This window comes from Salvelinus alpinus, chromosome 1 (assembly GCF_045679555.1).
Source record: "Salvelinus alpinus chromosome 1, SLU_Salpinus.1, whole genome shotgun sequence".
In the NCBI taxonomy this organism is placed as follows: Eukaryota; Metazoa; Chordata; class Actinopteri; order Salmoniformes; family Salmonidae; genus Salvelinus; species Salvelinus alpinus.
In genome coordinates this window covers 92,290,703-92,314,778 of record NC_092086.1, presented here as the reverse complement: position 1 = coordinate 92,314,778, position 24,076 = coordinate 92,290,703, and the positions used below count along the sequence as shown (strand labels likewise).

Here is a 24,076-nt window from a genome sequence, read left to right as displayed (position 1 = left end):
CTGCTTCCATCGTCATCAAAGTAGCAAATTCCTGGAAACTGGGCAATTCTTGACTATTGTTCAAGGTTTGTGTAACTTGTCTGTTCCAATAAGAAGCTGCCCAGTCAGGCAGTTTTTGAAATAGCTTCTGATTCTCTTTACATTCATTTAATATCTGAAGACCTTTAACATAGGTATAGCATCCTGACAGACATTTAAAAAATCTGAAATGTCTCTGAGTCCTACGGTGTTCTTAAGTTGAGTTGTTGGCCAGTTTCCAAGCCTTTCTCTAAATGCCCTCTGTATGGTTGAGTTTGTTCCACACGTCTTTGTAGGCCTCGTCATCATTTCTGTAGAAAGTACCATCCAGGGTCTTACGAGCTGGGCCACCCACATACTTCTTAAGATGATAAAGCTTGTCAACTGACAAGACACTTCTTTGATTGATAAATGACACAAATGAGGCTTTCCACTCAAGGAATTGAATTGGATCACCATTGAATACAAATGGCTCTGGCATTGGAAGTCAATTAAGGACTTTGCCATCTTGGAAGGCTTGAGCCAGAGAAGTCACATCCACATGAGGTGATGATGCTGTGGCATTGGAGAGTTGTTGAATGGTAGTTGGAGTAATGTTGTTGACAGTTCAGAAGCTAGTTTTCCATACTACCTCCTGGTTCTAGGCCTACAACCTGGCCCGAGTTGCCTTTACATCTCTCTTTGCCTGTAGTTGTTCCAACTCACATCCTTCCTTTACTGCTCTTCTGAGTGTTGTGTCATTTCCTTTTATTTCTTTTTCTCCAGCAACACTTCATACTCAACTTCCTTTGCTGTCAGCTCTGCTGCTGCATCTGCACGTTTGGCTGCCATACATGAGGCCATGGAGTGATGGCTGGATTGAACACTGGACTTGTGACTAATTTGTGAGACTGTAGATCCGTAAATGGAGCGAGTGTAGTCGCGATCAAGTAACTCACTGAGACAATGGTTTTCCTGTTCGGCATCAAACTCTTCATCAATGCCTGATATCTTTTCATAGGCAATTCTGATAATATCTGCTGTAACTGCCTCACCTGTGTCGACACGACGCCTTAACTCAGTTGACTGTGTGATGTGATCTTGAATTTCAAGATAGATGCTCATGACATCATCCGTTCCTTTCTTCAATGTGTCGATCAGAAATACCAGCTGGCTCTCTGTTACATCTGACTTTAGCTGCTCTCTTGCTTTGCGGGCTTGGATCTTCCATTGGTCATACATGGAGATAAGTATTTTTTCCTTTTAATGTGCCGCTTCTCTTTGCAATGCAAGCATTTTGTATGTAGGGTTCTTTGGTCGGACAGAGCATCGAAGGCCTTGAGGTTCCTCGTAGACATCTTGAAGTTGACCTTGGAGGTCATTCAGAGCTTGTTCTTTGGCTTGAATTTCTTCCTCTAGGCGATATCACCATCTCATTTTACATTTGCATTGTCAGTCACCCTTTTGTATCCTTCTTACTAACTTAATTGATGTGTAACTATTGGCTTTCTGAGATGTATGATGATCATTTTTCTATTCTTGTTTTATTGTTTGTGTACTATCAGGTGCTAAATGTATCATTGTTAAAATGTATGTTCTTTTTTACAGTGTGTTAAAGGGTTCTTTAACTGCTGGTGACTTACTGATCTATCTATCTAAACAGAGTGACGATGAAGAGAAGGACGGCGAGGAAGGGGACAACAAAGATACACCTAAGGGCCGCAAGAAGATCCGCAGGATCATCGTAGACGAGCACCTCCGCTCGGAGACCCAGAGAGCCCTGAAGGAGGAGGAGGAGAGACGCAGACGCCTGGCAGAAAGAGAGCAGAGGGAGGACTTCAGAGAGGTACACTACACACAGCTGACCCTCTCCATGCACACTCACTGTAGAATCCATGCACTATCAGAAATGTCATACTACTACTCTATTTTATTTTATTAAATTATATATTATACCATTTTATATTAGCAGTTTTGGTCTAATGGTGGTTTCCTCGCAGGTGATTGTTATTGAGGATGAGGCGTCTCATGTGGCCTGTCCCATCACCACTAAGCTGGTCCTGGATCAGGATGAGGGGACAAAGGAGCCACTCATCCAGGTGCACAGGAACCTGGTGACCAGGCTCAAGCCTCACCAGGTGGATGGTAAGTCTCGGTTTTTATTTCAGTTGTACAAACCCAATACAGACATTTTTTTACATTTACATTTTAGTCATTTAGCAGACGCTCTTATCCAGAGCGACTTACAGTAGAGTGCATACATTTTATTACTTTTTTTTTTTTTTTACATACTGAGACAAGGATATCCCTACCGGCCAAACCCTCCTTACCGGCCAAACCCTCCCTAACCCGGACGACGCTATGCCAATTGTGCGTCGCCCCACGGATCTCCCGGTTGCGGCCGGCTGCGACAGAGCCTGGGCGCGAACCCAGGCCAGCCTGGGCGCGAACCCAGAGACTCTGGTGGCGCAGCTAGCACTGCGATGCAGTGCCCTAGACCACTGCGCCACCCAGACAGTAAGTCAAATACAGTGACTATCAGCATTGCCCCTTCAATTTGCTGTATCTCTTCCTCCTTCTGATAGGTGTGCAGTTTATCTGGGACTGTTGTTGTGAGTCTGTGAAGAAGGCCAATTCAACCCCTGGATCAGGCTGCTTACTGGCCCACTGCATGGGCCTAGGGAAGACATTGCAGGTAAAAGGAAGCGAACAGTAGGAGTGTTGTCATATGCATATGTCATTCATTAAACAGTATATTTTGTTAACAATACTAGAGATAATCCACTGAACAAAAATATAAACACAACATGTAAAGTGTTGTTCCCATGTTTCATGAGCTGAAATAAAAGATCCCAGAAATTTTCCATACGCACAAAAATCTTATTTCTCTCAAATTTTGTGCATTAATTTGTTTACATCCCAGTTAGTGAGCATTTCTTCTTTGCCAAGATAATCAATGCACCTGACAGGTGTGGCATATCAACAAGCTGATTAAACAGCATGATCATTAGGGATGCGTGCTTAGTCCCCTCCTGTACTCCCTGTTCACCCACGACTGTGTGGCCAAGCACGACGCCAACACCATCATTAAGTTTGCTGACGACACAACAGTGGTAGGCCTGATCACCGACAACAATGAGACAGCCTATAGGGAGGAGGTCAGAGACCTGGCAGTGTGGTGCCGGGACAACAACCTCTCCGTCAATGTGAGCAAGACAAAGGAGCTGATCGTGGACTATAGGAAGAGGAGGGTCGAACAGGCCCCCATTAACATCGATGGGACTGAAGTGGAGCGGGTTGAGCGTTTCAAGTTCCTTGGTGTCCACGTCACCAACACCTGTACCCCGCACATTGACTCGGTACCGGTACCCCCTGTATATAGCTTCGTTATTGTTACGTACATTTCTTGAGTTACTTTTTGATTGATTAGATTTTTTTACTTTAGTTTATTTAGTAAATATTTTATTTACTATATTTATTGAACTGCATTGTTGGTTAAGGGCTTGTAAGTAAGCATTTCACGGTAAGGTGTATTCGGCGCATGTGACAAATACAATTTAATTTGACTACACAAGTGCACCTTCTACTGGGGACAATAAAAGGCAACTCTGAAATGTGCAGTTTTGTCACACAACACAATGCCACAGATGTCTCAAGTTTTGAGGAGTATTTCTGTCTGTAATAAAGCCCTTTTGTGGGGGGAAATTCATTCTGATTGGCTGGGCCTGTCTCCCTAGTGGGTGGGCCTATGTCTTCCTAGGCCCACTCATGGCTGCGCCCCTGCCCAGTCATGTGAAATACCTAAATTAGGGTCTAATGAAATTATTTCAATTGACTGATTTACTTTTATGAACTGTGACTCAGTAAAATCTTTGAAATTGTTGCATATTGCGTTTATATTTTTGTTTAGTATATAATACTATATAATATATAATAGTAGAAGCTCTTCAATATTTTCTCATGTAGGTGGTGACATTTCTCCATACGATGCTGCAGTCAAAGTGCATGAACTTCAGGACTGCCCTGGTGGTGTGTCCACTCAACACCATCCTCAACTGGGTCAATGAGTTTGAGAAGTGGCAAGTTGACATGGGAGCTGACAAAGTCAAGGTAGCCAAGAAGAGTTTAGTTTTTGTTTTGTCAAATACATGCAGAGGTTATTGATATGCATTGTAGTATATTCAAGGTATTTCATGTTTCTTTTTTTCCATCTCGTAGGTGACAGAGTTGGCCACACTGAAGCGACCACAGGAGCGTTATATTGCCCTGCAGAGATGGCAGATGGATGGTGGTGTTATGATTATGGGCTATGAGATGTACCGTAACCTCACACTAGGCCTCAAAGTCATCCACGGAAAATTCAAAAATACCTTTGACAGTACTCTAGTCGATCCAGGTACATCCTCTACCAATTATATGCATGTGAAGTGTTGAGAGGTATGTACAATTTTGAAGTAGTATAATTGATTGGTGTTGAAACTCTAATACACTACATTTGTTGTACTCCAGGTCCAGACTTTGTGATCTGCGACGAGGGTCACATCCTGAAGAACGAGGCATCCAACATCTCTAAAGCTATGAGTGCCATTAAGACCAAACGGAGGGTGGTGCTGACAGGCACACCACTGCAGAACAACCTCAATGAGTGTAAGGAGGCCTGCTTCAGTTTGAACACAGCCTATGACTGCCTTTCCATTTAAGCTACTTCTCTGGGCAGTATGTCAACGTTTGGGTTAGTTTATTCATGTTTCAGTTTTATTATATAAAAAAATTATAGTAGTCAAAGGTGTAGCCTTGTCTTATATATTTTTGTTTTCTCAGACCACTGCATGGTCAACTTCATCAAGGAAAACCTTCTGGGCTCAATCAAGGAGTTCCGGAATCGCTTTATCAACCCCATTCAAAACGGCCAGTGTGCAGACTCCACCCCCAGAGATGTCCGCATCATGAAGAATCGCGCCCATGTCCTTCATGCAATGTTGGCAGGGTGTGTACAGGTGAGACAGCTCAATTACTAGGAGTGTATGGCACCTTTATTTGTAGTTTATCAGAACCACTGCTTACTTTTTTACAAGTATTTGTTGCAAAGTTCTTTGTCAGTTTCCAGTGGATACACTTAGTGTGTTTTCCTCTCTGTCAGAGAAGAGACTACTCAGCCTTGACCAAGTTCCTGCCCCCAAAACATGAATATGTTATGGCAGTGAGGGTGACCCCTCTCCAGTACAGACTGTATTGCTACTACCTGGACAACTTCACTGGTAAGAACCTCCATCGTTAGATCAGAAAGCTCTGTACATATCAATGAAATGTGCATGATTTAATAAACCTTTTGGAGAAAAAAGCTGCATATGTGTTTAGGAGCTAGGTATGTGGTTGAGGGAGCCAGGGGCAAAGCCGGAACCAGCCTTTTCAAGGACTTCCAGATACTCAGCCGGATCTGGAACCATCCCTGGTGTCTGCAGCTCAACTATATCAGCAAAGAAAATAAGGTAAAGACCCATCAGATGCAGGTTTGAACAAAAACTACTATTTTCTCATCTGCAGACGGATCCTGAGGTCTGTCAGTCAAACCGTCATCAACATAGATGCTCTTTGTTTTCAGGGCCATTTTGATGGGAAGCACCAGGGGAAAACTGAGAGGTGTTTAAGCATGAGTATTCAGTAGGCTACCCAAATCTTTTAACTGCTACCGCTGTGTGATGCCTGAAGTAGTCTATTACCACCTAATGACAAATTAAATAATGCAAATAATAGATTGTTGTCTTTCATTACTTTTCCTTTATGTCCCACTCAGGAAAGAGAAGGAGAACAAGGGGAAAGTGGTGAATGCTGATGAAGACAGCAAGGATGTGGAGGTGATCCTGGTGTGGAACAGCACATCAAAGGGTGTCGATGTGGAAGGAGACCAGCGAGCAGGTCCACTGGTTCCAGTGGTAAAAGGTAGAGTTGTCTCTTCCATTCAAGAAATGACTTCACCGAGTCTATTACAATACCTTCTCGTGTTACTATTGAACATTTTGAATGATTTACCTTATGTTAATGACTTATTTGTTAGTCTCATTCATTTGAAGTCAGTGGTGATATTGTATGCTCTGTGTTCAGCGTTGAGAGCGTCCACCAGTTTCAGGCCTGACAGTCCGGCTGCAGACTGGTACAAGTCAATGCTGAGTGACTCTGACGCCACCATCCTGGGACACTCAGGGAAGATGGTGCTGCTGTTTGAGATTCTCCAAATGGCAGAGGAACTGGAAGACAAAGTGTAAGGCTGAATCCCAAATCATCCCCCTTCCCCTCGCCCCTCCATTTATGCGTTCACGCACGCCTCCGCCATATGCACTAGTGTCCCAAAGCTGAGGAATTGAAAATGATGGAGGGTGTAGGGGCTATTTAGACCCTCCGAATAACACTTTGACCAAGCAAGCTATGCTTCAGAGCGAAGTGGTATCCCAAAAACACACCACATTATTTTGAGTTTGCACAAATTCACACAAAAGAATGGAGAGGCGTGCCTAATTATAAGCCACCTATATTTGTTTTTGTTTGATTTCTAAGCTTGACACATGTAACATATGAAATACATCCCAAATTAAACGTTTAACTGTTACTGATGTTTATATCTTGTAAAACGACGGGGAATTTTCTCATTTGAATTTCATGCTAATTTTATTATTTAAATGTGGAACATGAATTGAATCATTCAAGTCACGAGTGTGTCCCGAAGTTGAAGGGTTTATTTGATCCCCCCGCCACTCTTGAAGTCACCCTCTAAGTTTCGTCAGCAACATGACAACAGAGGGCCCTCCGAGCGAGTTGGTAGGGGTGAGGGGCTGGTTTGGGATTCACCATATGTGTGCTTGGGAAATGGATTCAGGCACCAGGGGTGCATTTCAAAAAAGAAGGATCAAGTTAGCCAGTTTCACAGAGCAGATTTGTTGAATTAACCTTTTCTTCATCAGTTTTTGTTGTATATTCACAGGTTGGTGTTCAGTCAATCCTTGATCACATTAGACATGATTGAAGATTTCTTGGACCTCACCAACAAAGCCAAAAACAACAGGCAATCATCCCTATACAAAGGTACCAGTCCCATTGGCTTTTCAAATGTTATAGTTTTACAACAAAACAATGCATCTTCAGAGTCTATTATTGTGTAATATTTTCTTTGTTTCCTTTTCTAAACTGTAGGTGATGGCAGCTGGATCAGAAACACTGACTATTACCGTATTGACGGGTCCACCAGCGCCACATCCAGGATGAAATGGGTGCAAGATTTCAATGATGTCACCAACGAGCGGTACATTTCTGTCTGACTGCTGTACTTTTCTACATCTCACATTTCGCTGTGCCAAACCTCAACACAGTATGCAGCATAACACTTTACTTAGTGATGTATTACTATATGGCAAGGCATCAGTAATTGTAGCCCTAATGTGAATTGATGAGATGGTCTGTTTTTAAGATCCCACTCACAATCACTCCTTTGATTTAATTTCATCCCCCTTTTCTTTCAGGGGTCGTCTGTTTCTCATCTCGACAAGAGCTGGGTCCCTTGGGATCAACCTGGTAGCAGCTAACAGGGTCATAATTTTTGACGCTTCGTGGAATCCCTCCTATGACATCCAGAGCATCTTCAGGGTGTACCGTTTTGGCCAGCTGAAGGCTGTGTTTGTCTACCGCTTCTTGGCTCAGGTAATCACATCTCGTATGAACCTATCTCCTGTAATATGATTGTGGGACACATTGTATGATTACATATAAACTCAGCAAAAAAAGAAACGTCCCTTTTTCAGGACCCTGTATTTCAAAGATAATTCGTAAAAATCCAAATAACTTCACAGATCTTCATTGTAAAGGGTTTGAACACTGTTTCCCATGCTTGTTCAATGAACCATAAACAATTAATGAACATGCACCTGTGGAACGGTCGTTAAGACACTAACAGCTTACAGACGGTAGGCAATTAAGGTCACAGTTATGAAAATGTAGGACACTAAAGAGGCCTTTCTACGGACTCTGAAAAACACCAAAAGAAAGATGCCCAGTGTCCCTGCTCATCTGCACGAATGTGCCTTAGGCATGCTGCAAGTAGGCATGAGGACTGCAGATGTGGCTAGGGCAATAAATTGCAATGTCCGTACTGTGAGACGCCTAAGACGGCGCTACAGGGAGACAGCTGATCGTCCTCGCAGTGGCAGATCACGTGCAACAACACCTGCACAGGATCGGTACATCCGAACATCACACCTGCGGGACAGGTACAGGATGGCAACAACAACTGCCCGAGTTACACCAAGAACGCACAATTCCTCCATCAGTGCTCAGACTGTCTGTAATAGGCTGAGAGAGGCTGGACTGAGGGCTTGTAGGCCTGTTGTAAGGCAGGTTCTCACCAGACATCACTGGCAACAATGTCGCCTATGGGCACAAACCCACCGTCATTGGACCAGACAGGACTGCCAAAAAGTGCTCTTCACTGATGAGTCGCGGTTTTGTCTCACTAGGGGTCTCACCCGAACTCCGGGCGCACCACCATAAATTCTAGGGGAGGGTCTGGGTGGGCGTCTGTCCACGGTGGTGGCTCTGGCGCGGGACGTGGACCCCACCTTAACAATGTCTTTGTCCGCCTCCCTACTCGCCCCCGTGGCCTCCTCCTAACAACCACCCTCCATGTACGCAGCACCGGACTAAGGGGCAGCTCCGGACTGAGGGGCAGCTCCGGACTGAGGGGCAGCACCGGACTGAGGGGCAGCACCGGACTGAGGGGCAGCACCGGACTGAGGGGCAGCACCGGACTGAGTGGCAGCTCCGGACTGAGGGGCAGCACCGGACTGACAGATGGTTCTGGCAGCTCCAGCTCCTGGCTGGCTGGCGGATCCTGGCTGGCTGGCTCTGGCGGATCCTGGCTGGACGGCTCTGGCGGATCCTGGCTGGACGGCTCTGGCTGGTCCTGGCTGGACGGCTCTGGCGGATCCTGGCTGGACGGCTCTGGCGGATCCTGGCTGGACGGCTCTGGCTGGTCCTGGCTGGACGGCTCTGGCTGGTCCTGGCTGGACGGCTCTGGCTGGTCCTGGCTGGACGGCTCTGGCGGATCCTGGCTGGACGGCTCTGGCGGATCCTGGCTGGACGGCTCTGGCGGATCCTGGCTGGACGGCTCTGGCTGGTCCTGTCTGGCAGAAGGCTCTGGCTGGTCCTGTCTGGCGGAAGGCTCTGGCTGCTCCTGTCTGGCGGAAGGCTCTGGCTGCTCCTGTCTGGCGGAAGGCTCTGGCTGCTCCTGTCTGGCGGAAGGCTCTGGCTGCTCCTGTCTGGCGGAAGGCTCTGGCTGCTCCTGTCTGGCGGACGGCTCTGACGGCTCGGGACAGACGGGCAGCTCTGACGGCTCGGGACAGACGGGCAACTCTGACGGCTCGGGACAGACGGGCAGCTCTGACGGCTCGGGACAGACGGGCAGCTCTGACGGCTCGGGACAGACGGGCAGCTCTGACGGCTCGGAACAGACGGACAGCGCTGGGCAGGCAGGCAGCTCAGACAGCGCTGGGCAGGCAGGCAGTTCAGACAGCGCTGGCATAGGACGCACTGCAACCTCCCAGCGCCCCGGAGACACAGCACGCAGAGCCGGCGCAGGATACCCTGGACCGAAACTGCGTACCGGAGACCAGACCCGCTGAGCAGGCACAATACGCCCCGGCTGGATGCCCACACTCACATGACACTTTCGGGGGGCTGCCCTATAGCGCACCGGGCTATGGGCACGCACTGGCGACACCGTGCGCTTAACCGCATAACACGGTGCCTGACCAGTAACGCGTTGCTTATAATAAGCACGAGGAGTGAGCTCAGGTCTGCTACCTGGCTTAGCCACACTCCTCTCTAGCCCCTCCCCCAAAAAATTCTGGGGTTGCCTCTCGTACCTGTCGCGCTGCCGTGCTGCCTCCTCATATCGCCGCCGCTCAGCTTTCGCTTCCTCCAGCTCAGCTTTGGGGCGGCGATACTCCCCAGCCTGTGCCCAGGGTCCTTCACCGTTCAAAATCTCCTCCCAGGTCCACGAGTCCTGTGTCTTCTGTTGCTGCTGTCGCTGCCCTTCTCCACTCCGCTTGGTCCTTTGTTGGTGGGTGTTTCTGTAACGGTAGTCGTCATATTCCTCGGACGAGGAGAGGCGAGAAGGATCGGACCAATACGCGGAGTGGTTAGTGTTCATGATGAATGATTTATTATAACGGAAAAACTGAACACTGAAAATACAAAACAAATAAACGAAGTGCAGAAAACAGATACAGTACCGTGTGGTGAAAAACACAAACACGGAAACAAACACCCACAAAACACACGTGAAACCCAGGCTGCCTAAGTATGATTCTCAATCAGGGACAACGATTGACAGCTGCCTCTGATTGAGAATCATACCAGGCCGAACACAAAAATCCCAACATAGAAAATCAACCATAGACAAACCCACCCAACTCACGCCCTGACCAACTAAAATAAATACAAGACAAAGGAAAACAGGTCAGGAACGTGACACGTCTGTGGAACTTGTTCAGTTTATGTCTCAGGTGTTGAATCTTATGTTCATACAAATATTTACACATGTTAAGTTTGCTGAAAATAAACACAGTTGACAGTGAGAGGACGTTTCTTTTGTTGCTGAGTTTATAAGGCCCTATAAAATCTGTTTTATTTTTCCCAAATTAGTTTTTCTCAGTTTTTGTTTGGCCAGGTTTCGGTTTTCCTCAGTTTTTTTTGAGATTTTCCATCTTAAATTCACTTTTTTACTTTTTTATAGGAAAAAAACAAACAAAATTTGGATGTTCTAAGTACACAACAATGCTCAGGAGACCAATTTTGGGAAATGGTCTGGGAAAACTAGAAGAAGTTTGGTTATTTAGGTGTAGTAACCCTGTGTGCACCAGCAAGAGACCATTGCTATGTTAGCTATGTTTCTGTAGAGCTCATGCATTGCAGTGTGCAAAACATATGGCCACTGGATTGATGCAAATAATCATGATATCATTCTGCCAGGTAGGCATAGGTTACTTTGTAGTTAACATTTAATTGAGATGGGTTTTTTTGGCACGCCTTTCCATCTCTACCAGAAGAAGGTTATCATTACCATCATCGCAACGGTTACACAGTTTAGACACTGCACACACACACTCGGACAGGGACATTCCTGTGACATTTTCAGAAAGTTGCAGGAAAATATGAATCACTGATGCATTTTGTTCATGTCTTGTGAACTTTGGCAAATTAATGAATTTTCTAATAATACATTTAGTTGATTTTCTACTAAGTTCAATACATTTTTGAATATTGTTGAATTCCGTTTTAATGTCTCGATTCCGTGATTCCATCAGCATTCTTCGCAACGCTGATTTTATAGGGCACTACATATAATTCTGTAATCACTGATATTGAATTGCTGATTCATTCCAGGGCACCATGGAGGAAAAGATCTACGACCGGCAGGTGGCCAAGCAATCACTGTCGTTCCGGGTGGTGGACCAGCAGCAGATACAGAGACACTTCACACTGTTTGAACTGACGGAGCTCTACATGTTTGAGCCAGACCTGCTGGATGACCCCAACTCTGAGAAGAAGAGCAAGAGGACCACACCGCTGCTGCCCAAGGTGACCAGAGCTACAAATTAAACACACAAGACCATTATAATCTCAATTATTAGAGTAGGGAGTTGAGTGACATTGTTTGTCTGTGTTTCCCAGGACATGGTGCTGGCAGAGCTGCTGCAGAGCTGTAAGGGGCAGATTGTCTGCTACCATGAACACGAGTCCCTGCTGGACCACAAAGAGGAGGAGGAGCTCAGTGAGGCTGACTGCAAAACTGCCTGGGCTGAGTACGAGGCAGAGGTAAAGAGGAACTACTATACATTAGTTTTACAACACAGCTAAATATGTTTTCATGGACAGTGGTGAGCAGTCTAGTAGTCAAATCAAAAGTAATATTTTATTTTTCACATGCGCCGAATACAGCGGGTGTAGACTAGCGTGAAGTGCTTGCTTACGAGGTCTTCCCAATGATGAAGAGTTAAAAAAATAAAAATAATAGTAACACAAGGAATAAAATACATTAGAATTAATCTATATTCAGGGAGTGCTAGTACTTTATCACTGTGCAGCTGTACAAGGTATTTGAGGTAGATATGTACATAAAGGGAGGGTACTATCCATCAGGATAGATAATAATAAGAGTATAATAAAGAACAGTACGTAGTGCGGATGTAGTATATGTGAATGTGCGTGAGAGTGTCAGTGTAGTGTGTATGTATGTAGATATATATATATATTGTCTATATAGTTTTGTGAGTATGCATAGTCCGTGCAAGATGGGGTCAATGCAAGAACACATTGGCCTCCATCATTCTTAAATAGAAGAAGTTTGTAACCACCAAGACTCTTCCTAGAGCTGGCCACCCGGCCAAACTGAGCAATCAGGGGAGAAGGGCCTTGGTCAGGGAGGTTACCAAGAACCCAATGGTCACTGCCAGACTTCCAGAGTTCCTCTGTGGAGATAGGAGAACCTTCCAGAAGGACAACCATCTCTGCAGCACTCCACCAATCAGGCCTTTATGGTAGAGTGGCCAGACGGAAGCCACTCCTCAGTAAAAGGCACATGACAGCTTGGAGTTTGCCAAAAGGCACCTAAAGGACTCTGACCATGAGAAACAAGATTCTCTGGTCTGGTGAAACCAAGATTGAACTTTTTGGCCTGAATGCTAAGTGTCACGTCTGGAGGAAACCTGGCACCTGGCATGGTGGTGGCAGAGTCATGCTGTGGGATGTTTTTCAGCAGCAGGGACTGTGAGACTAGGCAGGATCAAGGGAAAGATGAACAGAGCAAAGCACAGAGAGATCCTTGATGAAAACCTGCTCCCGAGCACTCAGGACCTCAGACTGGGGCAAAGGTTCACCTTCCAACAGGACAACAACCCAGGAGTGGCATCGGGACAAGTCTCTGAATGTTTTATTGTGGCCCAGCTAGATCCCGGACTTGAACCCGAACGAACATCTCTGGAGAGACCTGAAAACGCTTCCCATCCAACGTGTCAGAGCTTAAGAGGATCTGCAGAGAAGAATGGGAGAAACTCCCCGAATACAGGTGTGCCAAGCTTGTATCGCAATACCCAATAAGACTTGAGGCTGTAATCGCTGCCAAAGGTGCTTCAACAAAGTACAGAGGAAAGGGTCTGAATACTTATGTAAATGTGATATTTCATTGTTTTCTGTAGGTTTTTTTGGGGCAAGAATTTCTAAAAACCTGTTTTTGCTTTGTCATTATGGGGTATTTTGTGTAGATTGATGAGGGGGGAAACTATTTGATCAATTTTATAGTAAGGCTGTAATGTAACAAAATGTGGAAAAAGTCAAGGGGTCTGAATACTTTCCGAATGCACTGTAATTAACTAATTAGCAGTCTTATGGCTTTGGTCCGTGACCCGATGCCCTGGTACCGTTTGCTGGACGTTATAGCAATTTTTCTGTCACCGCCTGATGGAGGTCCTGTATTGAAGGGAGCTCGCCCCCCCTCACTTCTGCTCTTGCCTGTAAACATAGAGTAATTATGGTTTTGAGACATTGCGACTTCCTTACTTGAACTCTTGTTCATCAAAAATAAGTAAAGTGTGAATGATATATGTATGATGTGTAAAAACAGCTGTATGTTTATCTCTCCACTATGAAGGGTGCTTTCTTCTTGAACAAGGCAGAACACAGCAACACCAACGTTCCCAGCCCCTCCACCTCCACTATGGCTGTCAGTCTGTCATCCCTGTACAAGAAAACTAATGGGCAGCTGAAGGTATCAGGCCTGTCTCACCACCACACTTGTGTGATAATCAGTTGCTTATCTCTAAAGTTTCTGTTTGAGATGATCTGTCAGTGGATAGATGCCTCTTACATTAACATTTGAATGCGTCTCTCTCCTGAAAAACAGAACATGATTTATTCTAGCTGTGAGAAGGTCAACGAGGCCATCAAGTCCCTGCATTCCTTACTGAACCTCTCCCTGGATGACTATGTGTTGCGCTTGGTTAGTCCCTCATATTATATTACATTAATATTAGTATTTAATATTACACTGATGCCTCCTTGAAGTATTGTGTGGAATAAATCAAATGCGCATTATAATGACTTGTGTTTTTACAGTGGCAAGATAACCCAAGTCTAGATGAGAAGCAGGTGAGAGCTGTGGCCCAGACCTGGAAAACCAGCAATGACAAGGAGCGCGAGCGACGACAGGCCATACATCGCGACCTTCTCGCAAAACAACAATCAGTAAGCCGCAATTCTCAACATTGAATTTTTTCTTTCTGGTTTTGATATCTTTAACTTGTAACTGCTTAACCTTACATCTTTCCCTGATTCCCCTCGACAGCTTACAATGTACATCCAGACCATTTTGGCCAGTAGAAAAAACGAAATTACCCATACTGCCACGGTCACCAATCACACACCAGCTCTGACAGATTCCGCCAATAAACCTACACAGTGAGGCAGGAGGGATGTCTCCAGCCTCAGTCCCCTGTTCCACTAGAGGACGCTCTAGTCTAACCACAGTAACTACAGAGGGTTCTTAGTGCTTATTCCCCCCAAAGGGGTGACAGATGGGTGACAGACAACATTTCCGTTAAGGATTTACTTTATTTTACATTGAAAATGAATGCATGTTCTATAGCAAAGGTATTGTTAAACATATGTTATGTTGAATACATATGTTTTGGTATTTTTCTGCCTTAAAATTATTTGGAAAAGATTTTCCTATGTGATTAATTGTATATTTCTCTGTCTTTCTCTAACGCTATAATAAAACCTTTGTTTTTACCATTGTCTAAAACGTTATAGGTTTTATGGTGCATTTTTTGCTTTGGTCGTTAAACTTTATTTTATGGGTACAGTCAAATTACCAGGTATTTGACCTCAAATAAGATGGTAATAATGATTGGTACTACTTGGTACTTCATTCAAAAATATTTAATTAGTAACATTTGGATGATATGTCACTGTTAGTGAGGTACTGAATCACTTCAATAATACATCCTGTTCAATACATCCTCTCTCAGCGAAAATTACACATTCAGGTCAAGAAAACTGTGGTTTACTAGGATTGGAGAGATTGTTCATCAGAAGAAGTGTTTGTGCTCAGTAGTTTTGTTTTTACTTGGGTGTAGAGCGGATGCTAAACTGATCTTTATCTCTGATGCTCCAGAAAGGTTGAATCAAACAGAAGAAAACAGGTCAGAGCCTGTCATGGAATGAAAACACGAACATTGCATGTTACAGTAAAAACTGCAAAACTCACTATAACATTGCTTTTTATAGGACATTGTGAAACTACTTAAGTGGATCTAATTGCATGCACAGAGGTTTGTCAAAAACGGTGACAACTGTATATTCCATTATAAACTGTCTCAATCATATTTCAAATGTTATCTTAACTTACCCAAAGCTACAGCCTTGTCATAAAAACATAATTGAACACAGTTGCTTTGCATAGCAGTTGAATAGCCTCAGTGAACTGTTTACAATGGCAAATGAGGTAGAATTGGACTTAGAGAGCAGCAGAGTGGTATTGTAATACATCAGAGGAAGTCACACCCCGAGTAAACCCTGAAGGCATTGTAGAGAAAGAGATTGCACTCATTTGTGTTTGGCTTTCTCCAGATATAGTTCAGACACTTATTACCATAGCCATCAGAAGACTGATTCAACAGGGTTCACTGGACTGGCGACAAGTATGCAACAGTATTGGACCACAGAGAGAGGTACTGTCAACTTTCTCATGTTTATTTTTGTTGTATTTGATATTAGACCTGTTGAAACGAGTGAATTCTAAATCCACATATGAGAAACCAGATTCCCTGAAATAAATCAACAGCAGATCAGCTAGGTCTAATAGAGGGCTCTCCAACCCTGTTCCTGGAGTACTACAGTCCTGTAGGTTTTCCTTCCAACCCTAATCTAGTATTAATCCTGTTTCTAATAATTATCTAGTTGATCATCTTAACCATGTTAGTTACAACTGTGGATGGAGCGAAAACCTACAGAAGGGTAGCTCTCCAGGAACAGGGTTGGAGACCCCTCGTCTAATATCATTAATTTACAACAACAAAATAATTAGACATTGGACATCAATTCGGAAAGTATTCTGACCCCTTGACTTTTTCCACATTTTGTTACGTTACAGCCGTATTCTAAAATTGATTACATTGTTTTTTCCCCCCTCATCAATCAACACAATACCCCATAATGACAAAGCAAAAAGATTTGTTGACATTTTTGCAAATTTAAAAAACAAAATAAACAGAAGATCACATTTACATAAGTATTCAGACCCTTTACTCAGTACTTTGTCGAAGCACCTTTGGCCTCGAGTCTTCTTTGGTATGTCACTACAAGCTTGGCACACCTGTATTCGGGGAGTTTCTCCCATTTTTCTCTGCAGATCCTCTCAAGCTCTGTCAGGTTGGATGGGGAGTGTCGCTGCACAGCTATTTTCAGGTCACTCCAGAGATGTTCAATTGGGTTCAAGTTCGGGCTCTGGCTGGGCCACTCAAGGACATTCAGAGACTTGTCCCGAAGCCAGTCCTGCGTGGTTTTGGCTGTGTGCTTAGGGTTGTTTTTCTGTTGGAAGTTGAACCTTTGCCCCAGTCTGAGGTCCTGAGCACTCTAGAGCAAGTTTTCATCAAGGATCTCTCTTTGCTTTGCTTTGTTCATCTTTCCCTCTATCCTGACTAGTCTCTCAATCCCTGCCGCTGAAAAACATCCCCACATCATGATGCTGCCACCACCATGCTTCACCGTAGGAATGGTGCCAGGTTTCCTCCAAACGTGACGCTTGGCATTCAGGCCAAAGAGTTCAATCTTCGTTTCATAAGACTAGAGAATCTTGTTTCTCATGGTCTGAGAGTCTTTCGGTGGCTTTTGGCAAACTCCAAGCGGGCAGCCATGTGCCTTTTACTGAGGAGTGGCTTCCTTCTGGCCACTCTACCATAAAGGCTTGATTGGTGGAGTGCTGCAGAGATGGATGTCCTTCTGGAAGGTTCTCCTATCTCCACAGAGGAACTCTGGAGCTCTGTCAGAGTGACCATCTAGTTCTTGGTCATCTCCCGGCAGCCAGCTCTAGGAAGAGTGTTGGTGGATCCAATCTTCTTCCACTTAAGAATGATGGAGGCCACTGTGTTCTTGGGGATCTTTTTTGGTACCCTTCCCTAGATTTGTGCTTTGATACAATCTTGTCTCGGAACTCTACGGACAATTCCTTCGACCTCATGGCTTGGTTTTTATTCTGACATGCACTGTCAACTGTGGGACCTTATATAGACAGGTATGTGCCTTTCCAAATTATGTCCAATCAATTGAATTTACCACAGGTGGACTCCAATCAAGTTGTAGAAACATCTCAAGGATGATCAATGGAACCTGAGCTCAATTTCGAGTCTCATAGCAAAGGGCCTGAATACTTATGTAAATAAGGTATTTCTGTTTTTATTACTAATATATTTGCAAACACATTTGCAAAAGTTTTGGTTTGTCATTATGGGGTATTGTGTGTAGATTGAGGATTTTTTAAAATTTTAATCCATTTTAGAATAAGGCTGTAACGTAACAAAATGTGGAAAAAGGGAAGGGTTCTGAATACTTAACAAATGCACTGTATGTGAAAAATACTTCCTGTAAAGTGGCTCTGGCTATTTTTGTTAGAAAAACACAAGTTTAAAAATCTATCAGTCATTGTTTGCCAGTTTTATGAAGTAACCACACCATCTGATAGTAAAGCATATGATCAGATTATCTCTTTATGCCCCTCATGTGGCTGTAAAAATGTACGGTAAATAGGTAGCATCAGAAGAGGAGAGGTCTGTAATTAAATGCCTCAACATAATGTACTGTTAGTATTCACCTTTTCAGTCTTTTGTTTGCTGTCTTTTTACCTTCCAGCACTTGCAGTACATTTTCCATACCTGTGTCTTCCTCCCTTTATTCACAGGTCTCACTGGAGGCACAGGCAATATGAGTCTGGAATCAGAGGTGAGGAATCTGACGTGCGATTGTCCCATTGACAGCTTCAAGCGCAGCGTGTTTCCTGCTGCATACCTGCTCTTCTTCTTCCTGGGCCTGATAGCCAACAGTGCCTCCCTCTGGGTCTTTCTCAGCATGTACAGGAGGAAGAGGAGCATCACCACAGTCAACCTGTACATGTTGAACCTGCTGTTGTCTGACCTCATGCTGGTGTGCTCACTGCCACTCAGGGCAGCATACTACCTGCTGGACTCCCATTGGCCGTTTGGGGACATCACCTGCCGCCTGGTCTCCTACGTATTCTATATCAACATGTATGGCTCTGTCTACTTCCTGCTGGCCCTGAGTGTCCTCCGTTACCTGGCCGTATCGCGCCCCTATACGTTCATGAATCTGGAGGGGGGATCCTGTGGTTGGGGAGGGTGTCTACTCATCTGGATCTTTGTGTCCCTGGCCTCCGCACCCCTACTGAGTTCTGGGACTATCCAGGAGGGGGAAGAGCGGACCCGCTGTCTGGAATTGGGCAGCAGCCTTGGCACCATCATCGTCCTGAACCGTGCTGCCCTGGTGGTTGGCTTCACCCTGCCCTTCACTGTCATCTCTGTCTGCTACGTGTGTGTGCTGCTCAGCCTGAGGCAGTGTAGGGCTGGGGTGGAGGGGATGAAGAGGCCCTCCAGGAGGAAGTCTTGTGCCCTCGTTATCCTTGGTCTCGGTATCTTCATGATCTGCTTCTTGCCCTATCATGTAGTACGAACCTTCTTCCTGGCAGCAGAGCGGAATGCTCAGCTAAATGGTTGTGAGGATTCTTGCAGCTATCTCCAGGTGATTCGGAAGGCCGCCGTGGTAACGCTCTGTCTTGCAGCAGGGAACAGCTGCCTGGACCCCTTCCTTTTCTTCTTTGTGGGAGAAAACTTCAGAGATTTCTGTATGAAAAATGGTAGGAGACAGAGGAGAGTTGTTAACAACACAGAGAGACATAGGCTTCAAGTGCTTCAGCCCATTGAATTAACAGTAAATTGATCAACTTTACACTTTTTTTTAAACATACCAACAATTTTGCATTCACTTTTACATCCAATGTTTTTTTATTTTTTACATTTGCTTATCTGGTATTGCATTATGAACTTTTGTTAGGGGTTGTGTCAGTCATTTATCTATCTGCTTTAAAATAAATACATTTCAATATGTAAAGAGTGATCTCAATAAATGAACTTTATTCTCAATCTGTCTTGACTTGAAATGTATGATTGGGCTACTTTTACAAAGCACAAATTGGGCCTGGAGGCCTGTGCCTGTCACCCTGCTCTATGGATGGATGACTTGTAGTTCTGTAATTCGTATAGAGCCAAATTGTTTGTGGTTTTAGATTTATGGGAGCATTGAAAATAAGTTTATAATAATAATGACAATATTTAATTTGTAGAGCCCATTTCCCATGCTCAATGCGCATAAGGTAGAAAACAAAACAGCATCAATACATCAATAAGTAGAAACATCAAAACATTACCTACTAATGCAAAATATTGACTTTAAGAAAATTAAGCAATCAAACATTAAAAGCTAGCTTGAATATGTATGTCTTAAGTTGTTTTTTAATGGTCTAAGCCCTTCAATCGCAGCAAATACTAAGGCTAAGCTAACATATGGAATTGTTTTTTTATATGGTCATAAAATGTATAGTTTAGTCATTTGATTTGGAATTTTAGGACCCATGTAGGTCTAAAAAATATATATATAAAAAATATATTTTATGAAATCTTGAATTTGGCCTTTACTGCTATAGCTCATAGAAACGCATTGAATAACACATTCATAAATGGCAAAACAGAAAGTCAAATAATAAATCATAAGGAACAAGGTTTTGAAGTGTCTGTCCTATAGCTGTACAGCCCGGTCCTGGGTTACCTACAGATGGCTCCCCTGAAGCTTGTCCACCAGAGCTGTTGCCAGAGAATTTAATGTTCATTTCTCTACCATAAACTGCCTCAAATGTTGTTTTAGAGAATCTGGCAATACGTCCAACTGGCCTCACAACCGCAAACCTCTTGTAACCACGCCAGCACAGGATCTCCACATCTGGCTTCTTCACCTGCGGGATTGTCTGATACCAGCCAACCGGACAGCTAATGCAACTGTTGGTTTGCACAAGCGAATAATTTCTGCACAAACTGTCAGAAACCGTATCAGTGAAGCTCATCTGCATCATCGTCCTCACCAGGGTCTTGACCTGACTGCAGTTCGGCATTGTAATCGACTTCAGTGGGCAAATGCTCACCTTCCATGGACACCGGCCTGCTGGAGAAGTGGGTTCTTCAGGATGAATCCCGGTTTCAACTATACCGGGCAGATGGCAGACAGCGTGTATGGCAAGCGGTTTGCTGGTGTCAACATTGTGAACAGAGTGCCCCATGGTGGCATTGGGGTAATGATATGGGCAGGAATAAGCTACGCACAACGAACACAATTGCATTTTGTCGATGGCAATTTAAATGCACAGAGATATCAATCAATCAATCAAGTTTATTTTATATAGCCCTTCGTACATCAGCTAATATCTCGAAGTGCTGTACAGAAACCCAGCCTAAAACCCCAAACAGCAAGCAATGCAGGTGTAGAAGCACGGTGGCTAGGAAAAACTCCCTAGAAAGGCCAAAACCTAGGAAGAAACCTAGAGAGGAACCAGGCTATGAGGGGTGGCCAGTCCTCTTCTGGCTGTGCCGTGTGGAGATTATAACAGAACATGTTCAAAATGTTCATAAATGACAAGCATGGTCAAATAATAATCAGGAATAAATGTCAGTTGGCTTTTCATAGCCGATAATTAAGAGTTGAAAACAGCAGGTCTGGGACAGGTAGGGGTTCCATAACCGCAGGCAGAACAGTTGAAACTGGGACAGCAGCAAGGCTAGGTGGACTGGGGACAGCAAGGAGTCATCATGCCCGGTAGTCCTGACGTATGGTCCTAGGGCTCAGTTCCTCCGAGAGAGAGAAAGAAAGAGAGAAGGAGAGAATTAGAGAGAGCCAAGATGTTCAAAATGTTCATAAATGACAAGCATGGTCAAATAATAATCAGGAATAAATGTCAGTTGGATTTTCATAGCCGATCATTAAGAGTTGAAAACAGCAGGTCTGGGACAGGTAGGGGTTCCATAACTGCAGGCAGTTATGAGATCCTGAGGCCCATTGTCGTGCCATTCATCCACCGCCATCACGTTTCAGCATGATAATGCACAGCCCCATCTCGCAAGGATCTGTACATAATTCCTCGATTCTGAAAATGTCCCAATTCTTTAATGGCCTACATACTCACCAGATGTGTCACCCATTGAGGATGTTTGGGATGCTCTGGATTGACTTGTACGACAGCGTTTTCCACTTCCCATCAATATCCATTCCACAGGCCACAATCAACAGCCTGATCAACTCTATGCGAAGGAGATGTGTCGCGCTGCATGAGGCAAATGGTGGTCACCCCAGATAGTGACTGGTTTTCTGATCCAGGCCCCTACTTTTTTTCTTTTTAGGTATCTGACCAACAGATGCATATCTGTATTTCCAGTCATGTGAAATCCATAGATTAGGGCCTAATGAATGTATTCCAAATGACTAATTTCTTTATATGAACTGTAGCTCTCTAAAACAACATTTGAGGCAGCTGAGTTCCGACAGAGATGGCCGCCTCGCTTCGCGTTCCTAGGAAACTATGCAGTATTTAGTTTTTTAAGTATTATTTTGTTGTTACCCCAGGAAATCTTACGTTTTATTACATACAGCCGGGAGGAACTATTGGATATAAGAGCAACGTCAACTTACCAACATTATGACCAGGAATACGACTTTCCCGAGGTGGATCCTCTGTTTGGTCCAGCACCCAGGGCAATGGATCGGATCCCAGCCGGCGACCCAAAACAATGGCGCCGCAGAAGGGGCAGACGGAGCTGTCTTCTGGTCAGACGGGCACATCGCACACCGCTCCCGAGTATACTACTCACCAATGTCCAGTCTCTTGACAACAAGGTAGACGAATTCCGAGCAAGAGTTGCCTTCCAGAGACTTCAGAGATTGTAACGTTCTTTGTTTCACGGAAACATGGCTCACTTGGGATACGTTAGAGTCGGTACAGCCACCTGGTTTCTTCACGCATCATGCCGACAGAAACAAACATCTCTCTGGTAAGAAGAATGGTAGGGGTGTATGCCTTATGATTAACAAGACGTGGTGTGATCATAACAACATACAGTAACTCAAGTCCTTTTGTTCACCTGACCTAGAATTGCTGTCCGCATTATCTACCAAGAGAATTCTCTTCGATTATAATCACAGTCGTGTATATCCCCCCCAAGCAGACACATCGACGGCCCTGAGAGAACTTCATTGGACTCTGTAAACTGGAAACCACATATCCTGAGGCTGCATTTATTGTAGCTGGGGATTTTAACAAGGCTAATCTGAAAACAAGGCTCCCTAAATTTTATCAGCATATCGAATGCGCGACCCGGGCTGGTAAAACCCTGGATCATTGTTATTCTAACTTCTGCGATGCTTACAAAGCCCTCCCCCGCCCTCCTTTCGGAAAATCTGACCACGACTCCATTTTGTTGCTTCCAGCCTATAGACAGAAACTAAAACAGGAAACGCCCGTGCTCAGGTCTGTTCAACGCTGGTCCGACCAATCGGATTCCACGCTTCAAGATTGCTTCGATCACGTGGACTGGGATATGTTCCGCATAGCGTCGGACAATAACATTGATGAATACGCTGATTCGGTAAGCGAGTTAATTAGCAAGTGCATCGGTGATGATGTACCCACAGCGACTATTAAAACCTTCCCCAACCCGAAACCGTGGATTAATCAGGGCAAGGCGACCGGAAACATGACCGAATACAAACAGTGTAGCTATTCCCTCCGCAAGGCAATCAAACAAGCTAAGCATCAGTATAGAGACAAAGTAGAGTCGCAATTCAACAGCTCAGACACAAGAGGTATGTCGCAGGGTCTACAGTCAATCACGGACTACAAAGGAAAACCAGCCCCATCGTGGACCACGATGTCTTGCTCCCAGACAAACTAAACAACTTCTTTGCTCGCTTTGAGGACAATACAGTGCCACTGACACGGCCTGCTACCAAAACCAGCTGGCTGGGGTGTTTACGGACATGTTCAATCAATCCTTATCCCAGTCTGCTGTTCCCACATGCTTCAAGAGGGCCACCATTGTTCCTGTTCCCAAGAAAGCGAAGGTAACTGAGCTAAATTACTATCGCCCCGTAGCACTCACTTCCGTCATCATGAAGTGCTTTGAGAGACTAGTCAAGGACCATATCACCTCCACCCTACCTGACACCCTAGACCCACTCCAATTTGCTTACCGCCCCAATAGGTCCACAGACGACGCAATCACACTGCACACTGCCCTAACCCATCTGGACAAGAGGAATACCTATGTGAGAATGCTGTTCATCGATTACAGCTCAGCATTTAACACCATACTACCCTCCAAACTCGTCATTAAGCTCGAGACCCTGGGTCTCGACCCCGCCCTGTGCAACTGGGTACTGGACTTCCTGACGGGCCGCCCCCAGGTGGTGAGGGTAGGAAACAACATCTCCACCCCGCTGATCCTCAACACTAGGGCTCCACAAGGGTGCGTTCTCAGCCCTCTCCTGTACTCCCTGTTCACCCATGACTGCGTGGCCATGCACGCCTCCAACTCAATCATCAAGTTTGCAGACGACACTACAGTGGTAGGCTTGATTACCAACAACGACGAGACGGCCTACAGGGAGGAGGTGAGGGCCCTCGGAGTGTGGTGTCAGGAAAATAACCTCACACTCAATGGCAACAAAACAAAGGAGATGATCGTGGACTTCAGGAAACAGCAGAGGGAGCAGCCCCCTATCCACATCGACGGGACAGTAGTGGAGAAGGTGGAAAGTTTTAAGTTCCTCGGCGTACACATCGACGCCTGGTACAGCACCTGCTCCACCCACAACCGTAAGGCTCTCCAAAGGGTAGTGAGGTCTGCACAACGCATCACCGGGGGCAAAC

General features: G+C 44.9%; 2 protein-coding genes across 3 annotated transcripts in view; both read left to right on the top strand.

Annotated features, from left to right (window-relative positions):
* Window positions 1-14,847, top strand: part of LOC139534564 (transcriptional regulator ATRX-like) — a 39,347-nt gene extending 24,500 nt beyond the window's left edge. Inside the window, exons 15-35 of one of the 2 annotated variants that reach the window (XM_071333805.1) lie at window positions 1,661-1,843; window positions 1,998-2,142; window positions 2,583-2,692; window positions 3,964-4,107; window positions 4,216-4,393; window positions 4,507-4,644; window positions 4,819-4,994; window positions 5,138-5,255; window positions 5,356-5,486; window positions 5,600-5,637; window positions 5,792-5,937; window positions 6,100-6,256; window positions 6,974-7,074; window positions 7,183-7,291; window positions 7,509-7,686; window positions 11,428-11,622; window positions 11,716-11,859; window positions 13,691-13,807; window positions 13,943-14,038; window positions 14,155-14,283; window positions 14,384-14,847. In XM_071333805.1, the coding sequence (XP_071189906.1) occupies window positions 1,661-1,843; window positions 1,998-2,142; window positions 2,583-2,692; window positions 3,964-4,107; window positions 4,216-4,393; window positions 4,507-4,644; window positions 4,819-4,994; window positions 5,138-5,255; window positions 5,356-5,486; window positions 5,600-5,637; window positions 5,792-5,937; window positions 6,100-6,256; window positions 6,974-7,074; window positions 7,183-7,291; window positions 7,509-7,686; window positions 11,428-11,622; window positions 11,716-11,859; window positions 13,691-13,807; window positions 13,943-14,038; window positions 14,155-14,283; window positions 14,384-14,500 (2,850 nt within the window). In that variant the 3' untranslated portion in view covers window positions 14,501-14,847. Of the gene's footprint in view, window positions 1-1,660; window positions 1,844-1,997; window positions 2,143-2,582; window positions 2,693-3,963; window positions 4,108-4,215; window positions 4,394-4,506; window positions 4,645-4,818; window positions 4,995-5,137; window positions 5,256-5,355; window positions 5,487-5,599; window positions 5,659-5,791; window positions 5,938-6,099; window positions 6,257-6,973; window positions 7,075-7,182; window positions 7,292-7,508; window positions 7,687-11,427; window positions 11,623-11,715; window positions 11,860-13,690; window positions 13,808-13,942; window positions 14,039-14,154; window positions 14,284-14,383 lie in introns of both variants that reach the window. The other variant, XM_071333795.1, reaches the window with a different exon arrangement.
* Window positions 14,848-14,932: 85 nt separating this feature from the next.
* On the top strand, window positions 14,933-19,249 carry LOC139534577 (cysteinyl leukotriene receptor 2-like). Its single transcript, XM_071333816.1, has 2 exons — window positions 14,933-15,770; window positions 17,996-19,249. The coding sequence occupies exons 1-2, from the start codon at window positions 15,743-15,745 to the stop codon at window positions 19,045-19,047; spliced, it is 1,080 nt and encodes a 359-aa protein (XP_071189917.1). The 5' UTR covers window positions 14,933-15,742; the 3' UTR covers window positions 19,048-19,249.
* Window positions 19,250-24,076: the final 4,827 nt, after the last annotated feature.